The 15,472-nt window shown below is 36.1% G+C and overlaps 1 protein-coding gene across 4 annotated transcripts in view; it reads right to left on the bottom strand.

The window, feature by feature from the left end:
• The window catches only part of ARAP2 (ArfGAP with RhoGAP domain, ankyrin repeat and PH domain 2), a 199,385-nt gene that overhangs the window by 114,176 nt on the left and 69,737 nt on the right, over positions 1-15,472 (bottom strand). For all 4 annotated transcript variants that reach the window (XM_060148378.1, XM_060148380.1, XM_060148377.1 and 1 more), the window contains one exon: positions 10,568-10,746. In XM_060148378.1, the coding sequence (XP_060004361.1) occupies positions 10,568-10,746 (179 nt within the window). The remainder of the gene's footprint in view (positions 1-10,567; positions 10,747-15,472) is intronic.

The following is a 15,472-nucleotide window of genomic DNA, read 5'->3' as shown; positions in this document are numbered from 1 at the left end:
CTACAACATATAAAGATGGAATTATTTCATTAAAAATGGATTGAGAGTGGTTTTATAAAAGGTAGTCACTTTCAATACATGGTAACACGATAGCATTTGAAGCTTGACAGGCTATTAATAAAGCAAGGGTCTTTTCACATGAAACATAAGTTGACTAGGACATAGATCTTGAACTACATATGCCTGTTAACAGTTAGGCACTTTTTCACCTTTAGCCATTTAAAAAAGGGAACTAACAGTGAACTAACCCTTACCATGTGCCCAGCCGTTTTCCAGTTGGGGGAGCCAGATGACACTGTGAGGCTGGTATAATTACTATTTAGATGAAAAGAAGGGAAAACCGAGGCTCAAAAAGGTAAAGTGAGGCGGAAAGTGCGGCTGGCTGTACATGGTAGAAAGGGACTGAAACCCAAGCCGTCTGACTGCTCACTCTTTGTTCTGCTGTATGTCGTTACCTCTGCTCTGTCACATTATTTTCCTCATTTGGTCTCAACCAAAAGCACTACTTATATTACAATTTTATCTCATTTCCAATATTTTATTACTTTCTTCTTCCTTCAATTAGATTCTTTAAAAGCTCCTCTAATGCTATTTTCGTATGAAAGCTGCCATTGGTTCAGCACCTACAGCCACTATGTTCAGCTTGATCTACCAAAATTAGAAACTGTTCAAAAGGCTACAAAGTCTGCCTTCTAAAAGCATTAAAGTTTGCAATATATTATCTAGCCATAAGCGTTCTGGAATTTGATTTATCAAACCATCTCACACCTTAAAAATATAATTAATCTGTACCTCGAAAAATGAATTATCTATGTGAACAGGTTCAGATTAAATGTGTTCTGAATTCCTAAATTAAATTATGACTAGGAAAAAGTAGCCATACTAAAGACGACTGCAAAAAATATTGGTCCACTTTCAGGAAGGACACTTCTGGCAGAGACTGTGAAAGAAACAATTCACAGGTCTTCTCTTTGTCTCTCCTGTTGTACAAGCTAAAAGCAAAAGTACTATTTTCCTATCTCCCTTGCAGCTAGGAGTGAACATATGTCATACTTATGGTCAATAAAATATAAATAATTCCTGGCCTGGGGGGCAAGAGAAGGGGGGCGGAGAGACACATCTTCAAAGAAAAGACTTTCATTCCTTGCCTTTCCATCTTCTCGGGAAACAACATCTAGAAGCACAAACCCATTTTAGAATGTAATAAGCATCCTTGAGATGAAAAGCCTGAGGACAAATTCTTGTACTGTAAGGATGCCAGAGTGAGGAGAAAATAAATAGGAAGAATCTTGTTCTCTGATGGCATTAGCAAGAGATTTGTTAAAACAAATCCCTGTCTATTTAAACTATCCTTCAGGTTTTTGTCATCTGATACTAATACATTCCTGGTTGATAAAATAAGTGGAATAAAACAACATTATAACAAATTTCCCCCATTCGTAGAGGGTTTCCATTCACAAACTGCAGAAAAGTTTCACTTCATATTTTTAAAAATGTTCAAGTTTTTAGCTAGAATGAAGAAATGACCCATTTGTAAATTGAGTATGATTTTTTCTGATGAAAGAACAATGGTTAATTTTGTTGGGAGAAACAAGCCAGAAATTGAGTCAGGAATATAAAAGATGCAGAGACATGCTAGGTGTTGTGAAATACTTGGAAGGTGATATACTTCCACTTTGTATCATAAGCCCACCTAACAAAAAACAGTACTATATGGAGGAGGAGAATCAAACTTTTCCAACCTGTCCCATTTTAATAAGTTTTAGCATATTGGTATCGAGTTAAACTTATAATTATCAAATTAAAGAAAACAGATTCTCAGTTATCTATACCAATGCTCCTGCTGGATAATGTAACTATTGGAGAAACTCCCAGGGCATGTGATTAGAAATTCAAACTCTCTTTTATAAATCAGAAAATAAAGTAGAGGTAGCCAGGTAAGATATTTTAGAAACAGCTTTCTGATGGCTCAGCTTGATATGGGGGTACCTCTAGAATAAAACAGTCAGGCTGCTTCTTCTTCAAACAATTCTCTGTGATGCAGCTTTTGACAAGACCTGGCTATCAGACTACTCCCGCTTATTATTCTCTGATGGGGGCCTGGCCTGCAGGTACCGCGTGTTACTCAGGGCGGAGATACAGACTCAGACCATCAGACTAGCAGATGGTAAGACTGACAACCTTGGATGGAAACTGATGAGCCTTATCAAGGCTCCAGCCTGAAGAGATGGTACCTCATCTCGACAAGCAAGTCGTGAAGTATCTACATATAAAGCTGCGACTTCTGTTAAAAATAAAACAAGTGAGGGTTGGCTCAAGGCCCCAGATTTCTCCCAAGCAAGGCAAAGATGATTTTGTAGCCTGGAAAGAAACTGTAACCCATTTATCAGCTGCTTGCCATGGCCATATGGTTTTGAGTAATTAGAGTATCCCCTGAACTCACCGGCACAAATGGACTGTAAAATGTACAGCAGAGTAACAAAATAAATGTCAGTGCTCTTGAAAGCTATTAAATAGGAAACAACTGCATTTCTTACTAAAAATATTTGTGGTGACATTAAGCCATCTTTTCACACAGTCTTTAGAACGTGTTTAGAACATATCTCGCTCCTAGATGCTCATCAAAATTACCTGTGTTGATCTCTTCCTCCCACCCTGAGCTTCCTGATCCCATGAATCAGAGGGCTTGCCTAAGGATTTTCAGTTAAAAAAAAAAAAGCAAAACAAAACTACGACCATATGATTCTCATACCTAGCCAATACTGAGAAACACTGAATTAGACAGCAGAACCAGCTGTAGAATCTAGACAGTATGAGTCTACAGCACTTAAATATCAGGATACAAACATTTCTCTCTGCCTTCTGCAGAGCAAAAAAAAAGCATGCAGTCAGATTATACAAAAACCATTTGAAATTATTAAGGCTAGTGGTTAAAAATAGGCTGGTCAGAACACAGTGACACACTGGATTGTCAAGAACCTATTTGTCCTGTATTCCAACCCTTCTGCTAATGTCCAAAGCTTTAAAAGCATTGGTCTTCATTAAGCATATACACTCCATAACTGATTTAATATCTGTTAGTGTAGTGCTCTGAAGCTTACAAACAGCTATGAACTCTTATTTGATTTTCTTAACAATTCTGCGAAGAAGGCAGAGCAGATACATACTCCCAGTTAACTAATTGTTATTACTATTGTTATTTTATACCTCTTGAATTTGAAGGCAACCGAACATATTACCTATTAAAAAGTTAATTACAAGAAAATGCATGCTTAAGAATAACTAGCAGGCATGTATAAATTTTGTAAAATGGCATGGAATGTGAGTGTTAAACTTTCAAGAAAATTAAATTACCCATTAACTACAATCTGATTGTGAGTACTATTCTCATTTTGAAAAATAAGCACGAGTCGGGAACATGCCAAACTTCAACCTTTAAAGCCCTATAAACTGCATTGAAAAAAAACAATAGCGTAGAAATTCAATAGGTAGAAATATATTGTTACAGAAAACGTAAAGCTAAAAACAGATTCTGGAGTAAACTGTATTTTACAGTTAATTTGCTGTCATACAATGTAGGATCTCAAAGAGCATGAATGGCCACACTTGGCAGAGCAGGTCTGATGTTGCAAAGGTGATGATGATGATGTGGGCACCAAGAGTCAGAACCGGGGGAGAATCTTTGCTGATCCATTTACTGGCTGTATGACTACTGGCAAGGTCTTTAATTCACCTAGACCTCCATTTCCTCATTTATGAAAAGATAGTACTATCTACCTTATATAGCATTGCTATAAAAACTGAATAAAGAAATACACGTTGGGGGTCTGATACATCCAGACAGTCCCCTGATTTGAGGGTTCTAAATACAGAATTTGTCTTCAATGAGAATATATCCATTTTATTTACAGTGACTGAAAGTATTCACACCAATGATTCCATATTCAACATTCAGATTAGAATTAATGGCAAATATTTACCACGACACTGAAATGGGTTATTTGTACAAATGCGTAGCAACAGAACCTGGCTCAAACTACCTTTTAAAACTACAAAGTGAAAGAGCAAAACAACCGTTTGATTCCTAAACAGCAAAATTAAAGAAGGGTTTGTTAACCCCAAATTCGCTGAAATCTCAAACTTATTTTTGGAAACACCAGATGCCAGGTTTCCAGGCCAGGAATGTAAGAACTCGGTGCTTAGACATTTGTGGAAAACAGATGTGGCATTGTATGACATTGGCACCAGATTTCCAGGGAAACACCAGATGCAGAGTTTGGCCAGATACAGAACCAGAGAAACAGCAGGCCACCACCTCCATCCTGCTGCTTCTTTCTGCACCACACAAGCCAGAGCCCTATGAGGTCTATTTAAATTCTGTTAGAGTTTCATTCCCATGCCAGACACGAGGGAACGTTATGTTGGGGGAATGAGTCTCTTGCTATACCCCGACTTGAGAATGTTTAATCAAGTGAATGTAGTTAAAACCTCAATGCCACAATTATCATTAAATGGATACACAAACCCACCAAGCAAGACATCTGGTTGTAATGAATTCCCTAATATTAACATGATATTCAAAAACTCATCAGGAAAAGATGGGAGACTGGCTTTCAGGACAACATAACAAATGGAAACCAAAGTCAGTTATCTTAAATTCACCTCATATCTATTAGCAGAAATTCCGTTCAAGTAGCAGTACCATATATATAACACTACATATATATACCTGAGCGTATGTTCATATTTCGTTACCTATCTAAAATTTTAAAAATACTGGCTTATATACTACACCTACATCATTTCAAGATACATAAATGTATAAGATAATTATTTTTCAGAATACAGAAAGTCTATTAGCTTTGAACTGAAAAAAACACACAATTTATCTCTATAAACAAAATTTCTATGTAACAAAACTTAACTGAAAAGGCTTCCCTGGTGGTGCAGTGGTTAAGAATCTGCCTGCCAATGTAAGGGACACGGGTTCGAGCCCTGGCCTGGGAAGATCCCACATGCCGCAGAGCAAGTAAGCCCGTGCGCCACAACTACTGAGCCTGAGCTCTAGAGCCAGCAAGCCACAACTACTGAGCCCACACGCCACAACTACTGAAGCCTGCGCACCTAGAACCCATGCTCTGCAACAAGAGAAGCCACCGCAATGAGAAGCCCGCACACAGCAACGAAGACCCAACACAGCCAAAAATAAATAAATAAGTAAATAAAAATTAACTGAAAAGTGAAAAATAAGCAACAGCGTAGAAAAACAGTTGCAGAAAACATGACACGAAGATAAATATCTATATTATATGAAGAGCTTAAAGAAATTGTCAGGAGTGACAATATAATTCCAGTAAATAAATAGGAAACAATGAAAAGAGAATACATAAAGAAGAAAATAATATTAAAAGAAAATTTTTTTTCAAATATAAACTCTCTAGTCATGAAGACAGCTGTAAATGACTATTAATTCAACCATTTCATTCTACAAATGTTCACTGAGTGTCAGCTACTTGCCCGGAACTCCTAAGGGCACAACAGTGAATGAATAAAGTAAACTGTCACAGCCTTAATTTGGGAATATAAAAATAATAACACTTTTAAAGTTAAAATGAAACTGGTACCTATTCTCTGTTAGGTACCTATTCAGGTACCTAACAGCATTTTAAATATAAACAATTCTTTAGAAAAGGGTCATAGGAATTCTTGTCCAAAAAGCAAATCTAAAAGAAAGAAAAGGCTACCAACAGAAGGATCTCAGAAATCTCATTTATTTATCACGATGTGTTACCCCCATCAGAAGGTAAGATCCTAAAGAGCAGGGACCTTGTGGGTTACCAGTGAGGCCCTAGTGCTTGGAGCAGCACCCAGGAATGAAGAGGTACCCAATAAACTTTTGTAAAACAGATGAATAAATAAACACAGTGAACTGTAATCAAACTCTATTACACAACTCATTTTATACAAAGTTGAAGTAACAATGTGGAAAAAATATCATAATTATAATATATTGCAGGCATATAAACATAAGCAGAAACAAGGAATAGAAGAAACTATGCAAAAATTAAACACATGGGGTGTGGGCTGAGAGATGGTGTAAGCATTTAAAGGGATAACATTTAATTTATATAATAGCACCACAGTGTTTTTCAACTGAGTAATTAGGTAAAGAATTTTAGTATCTATTTTTACTTTGCCATCTTCCTCTCTAACAAATGTTTCTACATATCTCTTCATAGTTCTTTTCTGCCTCTTATAGCCCATCTGGAAAAACAAAAAAACAAAAAACCCTAACATTCCCTAAGGCATTTCTCCTACTCAGAAGCTACTTCAAGTTAGTTTCAACAATCTGCTAATAAATGAAAGGGAAAGAAAGAGATTTTAAAAAAGTAAATCTTTGAACTGAGCAACTGAGAAAGTGAGAAGTCCATGTTAATTGCATAGAGTTTAGACCCGGCAGTGTACTGTTGAGAACGTGCAGATTGGCATCTTCCTTTCTGTTATCATGCCACTTTTCTTAAAAAAAAGAATTTCAAAAATAAGACCATAATTATGATAGTCTATTCTAATAGCTATTTTAACTTAGAAAATGTAAGTTCTTCATTCAGTAGAAGGGATAGATCCAGAAAAAAATGAAAGTAGTACTGCAAATATATCTGTACGGATGCCTTGACATGGAATATTAAGGACACCTATTGGAAGTAAAGGAAAAGCACTAGAAAAGATAAACGATAATCCACAAAGTTAGAGTAAATTTCCAGACATACACACAGAGTTAAAGGAACTTATGGGAAATAACATTTTCAAATTGTTTTTCAAATACTTTCCTATATGCTGATTTTGCAAATGGAGTTTTAATTTTTCCAATAGATCACACTCTGGTAACAAAAGTTTGTATGCAGAAAAAGGAATTAAGCAGTTATCATATAATTTATAAGCTGAAAAATTTAAATTTTATATAAAAATTGAGATTGTAGGAAAAAACCCCAAAACGGTAGCTATAGTTTAGAACCATACACAAGTTATTAGTAGTAGTTCTTCAAAACTATTTAAAAACTTATTACCACTAAAAAATGATTTTCTTAAATTTCCACTTAAACATTTGCACATTTCAAAGTGTTTGATCAGGAAAAAGACATACTTCCAAGTGAAAGTTAACCTCCAAAAGAGGTATAGCAACCCCAAGATTAGGGATGATGAACTAAAAGCAGCACTCAGTGCTGTCACAGGAGATCTTTACACATTTTCCATCTCCAGAAATATCTCGTTTCTTTGGCTGGATGCTTATCATTTTTCAAGAAGAAAAACCCGTAAAGCAGTGATTTACTGTGTGTGGTTTTTGCATCAGCAGTCACTGAGTCAACTGGGATGCTTTATAGGATTACAGATTCAAACCCCTGTCCCCAGAAATAAGTCAATGGGTCTGGAATGAGCCCAGATATCTGGAATTTTAACATGCAACTTAAATAATGGCCTTAGAGATAGTAATCCAACTCTCTTCTTCACATGATGCCATTCAAACTGGAAGAGATTAGCTTAATTATCTGAGCCAATCAGTAGCAGAGCAAGAATGAAAACCCAGAACGGCTATAGCCCAGTCCAATCTTCTTTGCTCTAAATAAGCTTCCAATCTTCCATTTTAATAACTCTTCAACACATTCTGTAGCAGCTACCCTTCCACCTCTATCCACTGTTTGTTTACTTCCTCTGGAGAAAGTTCCAAAGTAAACTAGTAAAACTATGTATAAATAGAAGAAAAATGAAAATAGTTCATATGTGAGGGGGATGTAGGTCAGTTTTATTTTTTATTTTATTTATACTGTAAGTTATGTGGGTGATAAAAATCACTATTTTAATTTTTTTTAAACTAAGCTTTGATTCTTGGACTTAAATTAGATGTAATACAAATTAAGATACAGAGATTCAAATCTAACATCTCTTACATTTTTATGATTAGTTTTTTTTCTATCATTTAAAAAAAACATAAGATTACTTCAGTGTTGTGTGTATAAAGCTTTTAGAAGGGACATCTAACTATTTTATTATCTTTTAGTGCTTTTCCTAAAACACTAGATTAAAGCCCTCTGCATTCAGAAGGACTCCTTATTTAGCCTGTCACCCAAGTTCTTTCCACAGTCTGCTCAACCACGTAAGAAAACCCACGAGCAACTTTCCTCTGGAGAGAAAGACATATACCAGGATGTAAAAATAGATGAAACTGGAATGGTATGTCAGGGCCTAAACATGAAGGGCCTTCCTTAATTTATCCATCTGGTCTCGAGCCAACTAATTAATTCTGTAAGACTTGACCTGGCTCTATATAATACGATGCAATTTTTTTTTAAGACCGCATATACAAACAATGGTGTGCACTTTTTAAAGGCGCACATATGGGCATGTTAAAGCATTGAAAACAGACTTGAAATATACATTCATCAAAAATAGGTTTACTTCTCAAAAGATGAGGAGGGGTCCAGCATAAATGCTTTAATTTTTAAGGAGATAATATTGATTAGTTGTATATGGAAGTGTTTCTAATTCCCAGACTTCACTAGATGCCCTTTTTGCCCTTCTCTGTAACTTCTGCACAAGTCTAATAAAGTACTGAGCTCACCATCCACCATAAATGCTGACTTGTCTGACTTTTCCTCCTGGAAGGTAAGACGTGTTCTCCTCAGTAAACACATCATTTTTAGAGTGTCTGACATGGTATACAATGTTTACTGAATGCACACTCTGAACCTCCTAGGCAGCTAAGTTATTCAAGGAAAGAATTCTTAGTCTATTTCTAAAAGGTCACAAGCCAGAAATTTTCTTTTCAACATACACTTTAAAAAGACACTTTGATACAGTGGCTAAGAAGCTAGGCTTAGAGTTATAAAGTTCTTGTTTTAAATTAAACTCTGCATGATGAACTGTAATCCTTAAACAAGTTACTTAATTGTCATTCTCCTCATCTATAAAACATGGATAAGAATATCTTCCTCCTACATTTGTGGGGAAGATTAAAAGGGAATGTTTATAAATTAATTAGCACAGTACCTGGTACCCAACATATGGTGGTCATTATTATGCTCTTCAAGCTCAATTATTATTAAAGCAAGAGTTTCTTATAATTTTTTGCTAACCAGAAAGTATTAACAAAACTTTAAAAATATATACTTTTAGAGGATAACATAAACCCAGATAATCTAGCTAACGTCAATAATGAAACTAGTAATTGGAAGTCCACCAGGTCTGTGCAAGTAAAAAATGAATACCTCAATTAATTTGGCAGAGTAACTTCCATTCTGATGCATGCAAATTTTGCATTTTTAACCTTATTCCAATTTTTTTTTAAGTTTTAAGCATCTTCACAGACTGAAAATGTTCATATTCAATTCATACACATTATTAAGCTGTACATCACCACCCTTCTTGAGGAACATGCTAACTCTCCATGTTATTAATATGCCAACAGTGCTCAATGATGCCTTCCACAGTTAATTGGCTATGAAATCTTATCCTTAAAAATGTAATTAATAAATCCACACTGAAGTTCAGAGGATGCCTTGGATAAAGATCTATAGTTAATTTTTTTGAAACTACTGTTTGTTTTGAGTTGCTATCTCTATCTTCTGTTATGAAAAATGTCAGCATTGATATTTCACTTTATCGTAACCCATGATAATTTATCACAAAATAAGTTCATGTTAGATTGGATATCCAAAACACACTGCTTAATTCCACAAATAATGACTAAGTATCTAATACATTCTAGGCTGAAAGATTAAAAATTCATTCCTAAAAAGGGGTAAGAAAATAATTTTCTTATACATATTAAAAACCAGGTATGTTAGAGAAAAAGAAGTCTACAGAATCAAACGAAATTAACAGAATTTGTTAAAACTAACATCAGTCTCCTCAAAACATTTAAATTCTCTACTGAGTCCTTTGATGTTAACAAATTTAATATCCCAACAATCTATCTTATTTATATATGTGATATGTGTGTGTATGCATGCGTGTGAATGTGTGTATATCAATCACTTGTCTCTTGTCAATTATCTCCTCGGCAAGCAACGTATCTACTCCAAAAAAACCGACAAAAACAAAACCAAAAAAAAAAACCCAAATCCTGTAAACTGAAGAAAATATGCTACCTGTGCCTACTCTATAATTTTCTGTCACAAAACAAAAGAAATAACAACAGGCGCAGAACAAGGTCTATTCAACAACGGCTGTAATGGTTAATTGGTTCTTAATTATTCTCTCACGTAGTTTTGTAATGTTACTTCAGCTAAGAATACTTTTCAAAAATTAATTTTCATGATTCTATTTCCTCAGTTCCTTCAAAGGGTGATGTCCAGTCTCAAATTTGATGTAGATTACCTTCCTGATTCTGGTGGAACTGAGAAAATTCAACAGAGCAACTCTTCGTTATATTTAGTGGAGTACAGAAGGCAAAAGCAAAACTCTATCAGTAAAACATGAATAAGTCTAACAAACAAAGTACTGTTGTTAATGTAGCTTTGTCACGTTTGTAATGTAAGGAACCACAATTTGCAATCACTGTAACATAGCTCACCTGTTCATTTTTGCAAAGCCACACACTGTTTCCACTTAACACAGTAAAAATTTTAGCTTTATAGCCTCTCAGTTCAAGATATCCACATTTCTCAGGTGCAACAGCTCCTTGAGACTGTGAGGAAAGGGCCTGTAACTTCAGTGCATTTAACAGGATGCTGATCCAGTCATTTCTCTCCTCTGAAAATAGACAGGAGAAAATACATATGTTTAGTAAGTTATAAACACATACAAATGTGGAAAGAGATTGACTTTCTCTGGAACAGATCATTTACAGATTCTTTCCCAGAACCACAATCTAAATGCTACTGTTGGCAGGGCAAATGGCCCAATTTTGTTAGGGAAAATAAATAACACTTATTAGTCATTCCTTGGTATCCACAGGAGATTGGTCCCAGGACCCACAGCGGGTACCAAACTCTGTAGATGCTGAAGCCCCTTACAGTCAGTCAGCCCTCTGCATCCTCAGGTTCATCAATGAGGGTTCCACCAACCAGGGATCAAAAATGTCCTCAGATGTGGAAATCAAGGATATGGAGGGCCGACTGTACTCAGATGTCCTGTAACCAATATCACTGGCTTCAACTGGCAGCTAAATAGAAATGCAAGATCCTAGACCCCCCTCCAGACTTGATGAATCAGAATCTTCAATTTAAGAAGACCTCCAGATGATGTGTATCCATGTTAACGTCTAAGTAGCATTCTGTTAGATTATTCATGAGATTGGATTGATTCTTTTAATATAAGAAAGTAATATGGCTACTGAACAGGTAACAGATTGTACCCAGCAATGCAGTTACTAAAATATCCAGAAAAGCTTACTTTCTAACAGGCACTTGGAATCTACTCAAGAGTGTGCCTGCCTTGATATTCACTCACCCATTCCATTCACTAACAATAGCATCTTCATCTGTTGAATTAAAACTTAGTTCTCTCACTCTTTCCACAAAGTGATCTTCAACTATGTACAACACATTGTGTTACAGGCATAGGAATTCAATCCAGTCCCCAAAGAGCAATCAAAGCTATAAGTCAAGTTTGATATGAACACATAATGGAACACAGAATACTACAAATGTCATGCAAGAGGTATCAAATAATGTATGAGTCAATTCAATGGAGGTAAGTGATTTGCTGAAGGTCATATAGCACGTGAGTATTAAAATTAGGAGAATCAAATGTTTTAATTCTCAGACAACTGTCCTCGGCACTATGAGAAAAAAAAAAAGGATATTTGTGCGAGCTCTTGAGGATGTGGAGCAATTTAAAAGACAAAACTGGAGTTTTGGGAGGAGGATGTGCAAAACAGAATTCTAAGCACAAGACCAAAGGCAGAAACAACAAACATCTGCTCAGGGACTAATTTATGAATGAGCATATTTATAATTCTGAACTCACAAAGAAATAATGGGAAATAGGGCTGGAGATCCTACAGTGCCTAGGAGAGGAATTTGGTCTTTATTATGGAGGCAAAAGAAAACCATTTCAAAATTCTTGGCAAGAAAGGGACATGATTAAGATGACAGACCAAACTGGAAGCTTGGAGGTCAGGAATAAGGCAATAGAGTCTTAAAGTATACAATGAAAAGGGAAACATACGGAGAGTCAAGATATTAAGGAGAGTAAAAAATAGCTGTGGTTTTGAATATGTTTGACACGTGTTCACCAAAAACTGAATTAATTACTCAGAATAAAAGGTAGCTGGGTATCATGAGTCAACCAAAGAAGGTAGAAGGTTGTATTAACAGAACCACCTGAGGTTTTTAGCTCCCTGGCATGAGCATCCAGGCAGACTGATAGCAATATGTGAATGAAGGTAACCTATACAAGGGAAGACTCATGACAGTGGATAAATGTTTACTGTAAAAGGAGAAGAAATGGTATACACCTGAGGTATAACTGATTCTAGGAGGCTAGAAAATGGGCCAGCAAAAAACAAATGGAAAAGTGATTATTAAGGTAAAAAGGAAAAAAACAAAACAGGCTAAATTCCAGGTAGGAAACTTTTTTGAGAAGGAAAGAGTAAGTAGGACCCAAGCTTGGGAAATTGCCTAGTATCTCAGATCCTTCTAAGACAGGTCTGGTTAGAGGTGATGTCATTGTGGATTGAAATAAGTCTCCATATTAGACTTGCTTACATTCCAGCATGGATCCAGAGTTATTTTACAATACAAGTCTTAATTTTTAAAGTATCTTCATTCTTTCTCACCTTCAAAACTACTAAAACCAGCTAGTTGTGTCTTTAATGACCAAGGCCAAAGTATTTATTAAAAACTCATTCAACAATATTTTATTGCAGGTATTACGTAATCCTCAATAACAGTGTTTGTTCCTATATACCAAGTTTCCCCAGCTTTATTATAAAGTAAAAGACATGAAAATATTCAGGTAACTAAGCCTATGTCAATACACAGTAGCTACTCTACATTTTACATCTACACAGACTGCACTGTAATAATTTATTACATTTTCAGTAACAGCAAAAGACCTTCCACTCTACTTGGTGATTACTTGTGATCATTAAGTCCACACAAGATATTCCTGCCAAGTAAATGGTATATAATGTTTTCTGTTTGTTTATGTTAATCCATATAAATCACTGACTTTGAAATGTAGGTCATAATTTAATGAATGGGGCCAAAGTGATTGTGGTTTCTTTGTCAGGAAATAATTTGAAACTGGCTATTGCATTAACTGTTGGACTTAAGTATATTATGGCTGTATCTCAACAAATGGTGCCCTTATAGCCTAGAAGAATTCTCTAGCTCCTGAGGGCCTCATTTACTAATAGGAAGTACACAGTCATGAAGAAGAACAGAATTGAATAGTAACATTCAGTTTATATTTAATTACCCATACCAATGGAGATAAACAGTGATACAGACAATTCAAACACAATGAAAGAGATTACAAGTGTCATTGGTATTTGGCTTTGCAAAGTGTGCATACTTGAACATGGGGAACATGCTCTGACAAGTCACAATATTCCAAAACAAATAATGATTTCCCCTTGGGCAAAGGCAAAGCTGGATACTAAGCTGGCTTTTGCCTGCTCTTCACACCAAGATACTTTTATTCTTTCCAATAACAAGTGTTTATTGAGCATCTATTTTGATCTTAGCACTGTGCTAAGCACTACTCCCTCTGAGAATATACTCTGATGTTGATATATCTTTGCTCAGAGTAGAGTATTCCAGGTTGGAAAAAGAAAAAAAGGAGTTAGCAATCCCCTCAAACCTCAAATTATTTCTTAAGGTTTTCAGGAATGCCAACTCAGAGTGTACAAATCAAAAAAAAAAGAGGTTAAAAAAATGAACAGGAGAGACTTAACATCCTCTGGACTACTGGTTTAGCACTAGGCATATTCATTAGTAAAAAAGAACTGATTATATGAGGGGTTGCTACACAAGTGCCATGTAAAACATTAATAAAAGAATCTAACAAAGTTTGGATGTACTCTTAACTTTTGATATAATATAATCTAACTAAAGATTCCTCAGTGTAACCCATGATCAATATTAGAGAAGGAATTATTACACACCAGTGTTGTTCTTGAAATTGATGATTCATTCATACAAATGTCTACTGAGTGCCTACTATGCTCTAAGCCCTATCCTGAATACCAGCCTTACTCTCCAGAAACTTACACTCTTGTGAAAGGAGGAAGGCAATAAAATGTAGACATATATTACACGGCGACAAGTGCAATGGGATAAAATAAAGCACAGGATGAGGGGTACAGAAAGTGCTATTTTATATAGGGTAATAGAAAAAGGCTCAGAAAGAAGGTGGTGGCTAAGCAAAAGCCTAAAGGAAGTGGAAGTGATGGAGCAAGTTAGGAGGAGGACTGGAGGAAGAGCCTTCCAGGATACAGAAAGCAGAAAGTGCCAAGGCCAAGGCAACAGCAGATTTGGCATGCTCGCGGGACAAGAGACCCCTGTAGCTGCAAGGCAGTGAATGAGGTAGAGCACAGAAGGAAACAAGGACAGAGAGACCAGGGTCAGATCATGCATGGACTCTGGAAATCACAGTACTTTACTCTCAGTGAGCTGGAAACATGACAGAGCATCTGAAATAAACTGACAGGACCTGACTTTCTTGTTGAAGGATCACTCTGACAACCATACTGAAAATATGCCTGCAGTCAATCAAGGGAGGTTGTGACAATCATCAAGATAGACATGGTGGCTTGTAGGAGAGTGACGGTGGTGGAGGTGCTGACAATTGGTCAGAACCCCAACATATTTCCAAAATCAAACTGGTAAGATTTGCTGATGGTCTGGATGGGACCGAGGTAGGAAAAAAGATTCGATGATGACGCCAAAGTTTGTGGCCTATTAAATTATGATAGGCAATCAAAGTACACAACAGAGAACTTTCAACTCCCCTGGCTCTTCCTCCAGATAGCAAATGTTCCATGCCTTGCTCCTTTTTTTTTAAAAATAAGTTTATTTATTTTATTTATTTATCTTCGGCTGCGTTGGGTCTTCCTTGCTGTGCGCGGGCTTTCTCTAGTTGGGGTGAGCGGGAGCTACTCTTCTGTTTTGTAGATAGGTTCACTTGTGCCATACTTTAAATTCCACATATAAGTGATATATGGTATTTGTCTTTCTCTTTCTGACTTACTTCACTTAGTATGATAATCTCTAGTTGCATTCATGTTGCTGCAAATGGCATTATTTTGTTCTTTTTTATGGCTGAGTAGTATTCCATTGTATATCTGTACCACATCTTTTTATGCATTCATTGGTTGATAGACATTTAGGTTGTTTCCATGTTTTGGCCATTGTGAATAGTGCTGCTATGAACATTGGGGTGCATGTATCTTTTTGAGTTATAGTTTTGTCCAGGTATATGCCCAGGAGTGGGATTGTTGGATCATGTGGTAATTCTATTTTTACTTTTC

Source organism: Lagenorhynchus albirostris, chromosome 4 (assembly GCF_949774975.1).
Source record: "Lagenorhynchus albirostris chromosome 4, mLagAlb1.1, whole genome shotgun sequence".
In the NCBI taxonomy this organism is placed as follows: Eukaryota; Metazoa; Chordata; class Mammalia; order Artiodactyla; family Delphinidae; genus Lagenorhynchus; species Lagenorhynchus albirostris.
This window is presented reverse-complemented; position numbering and strand designations above follow the sequence as displayed.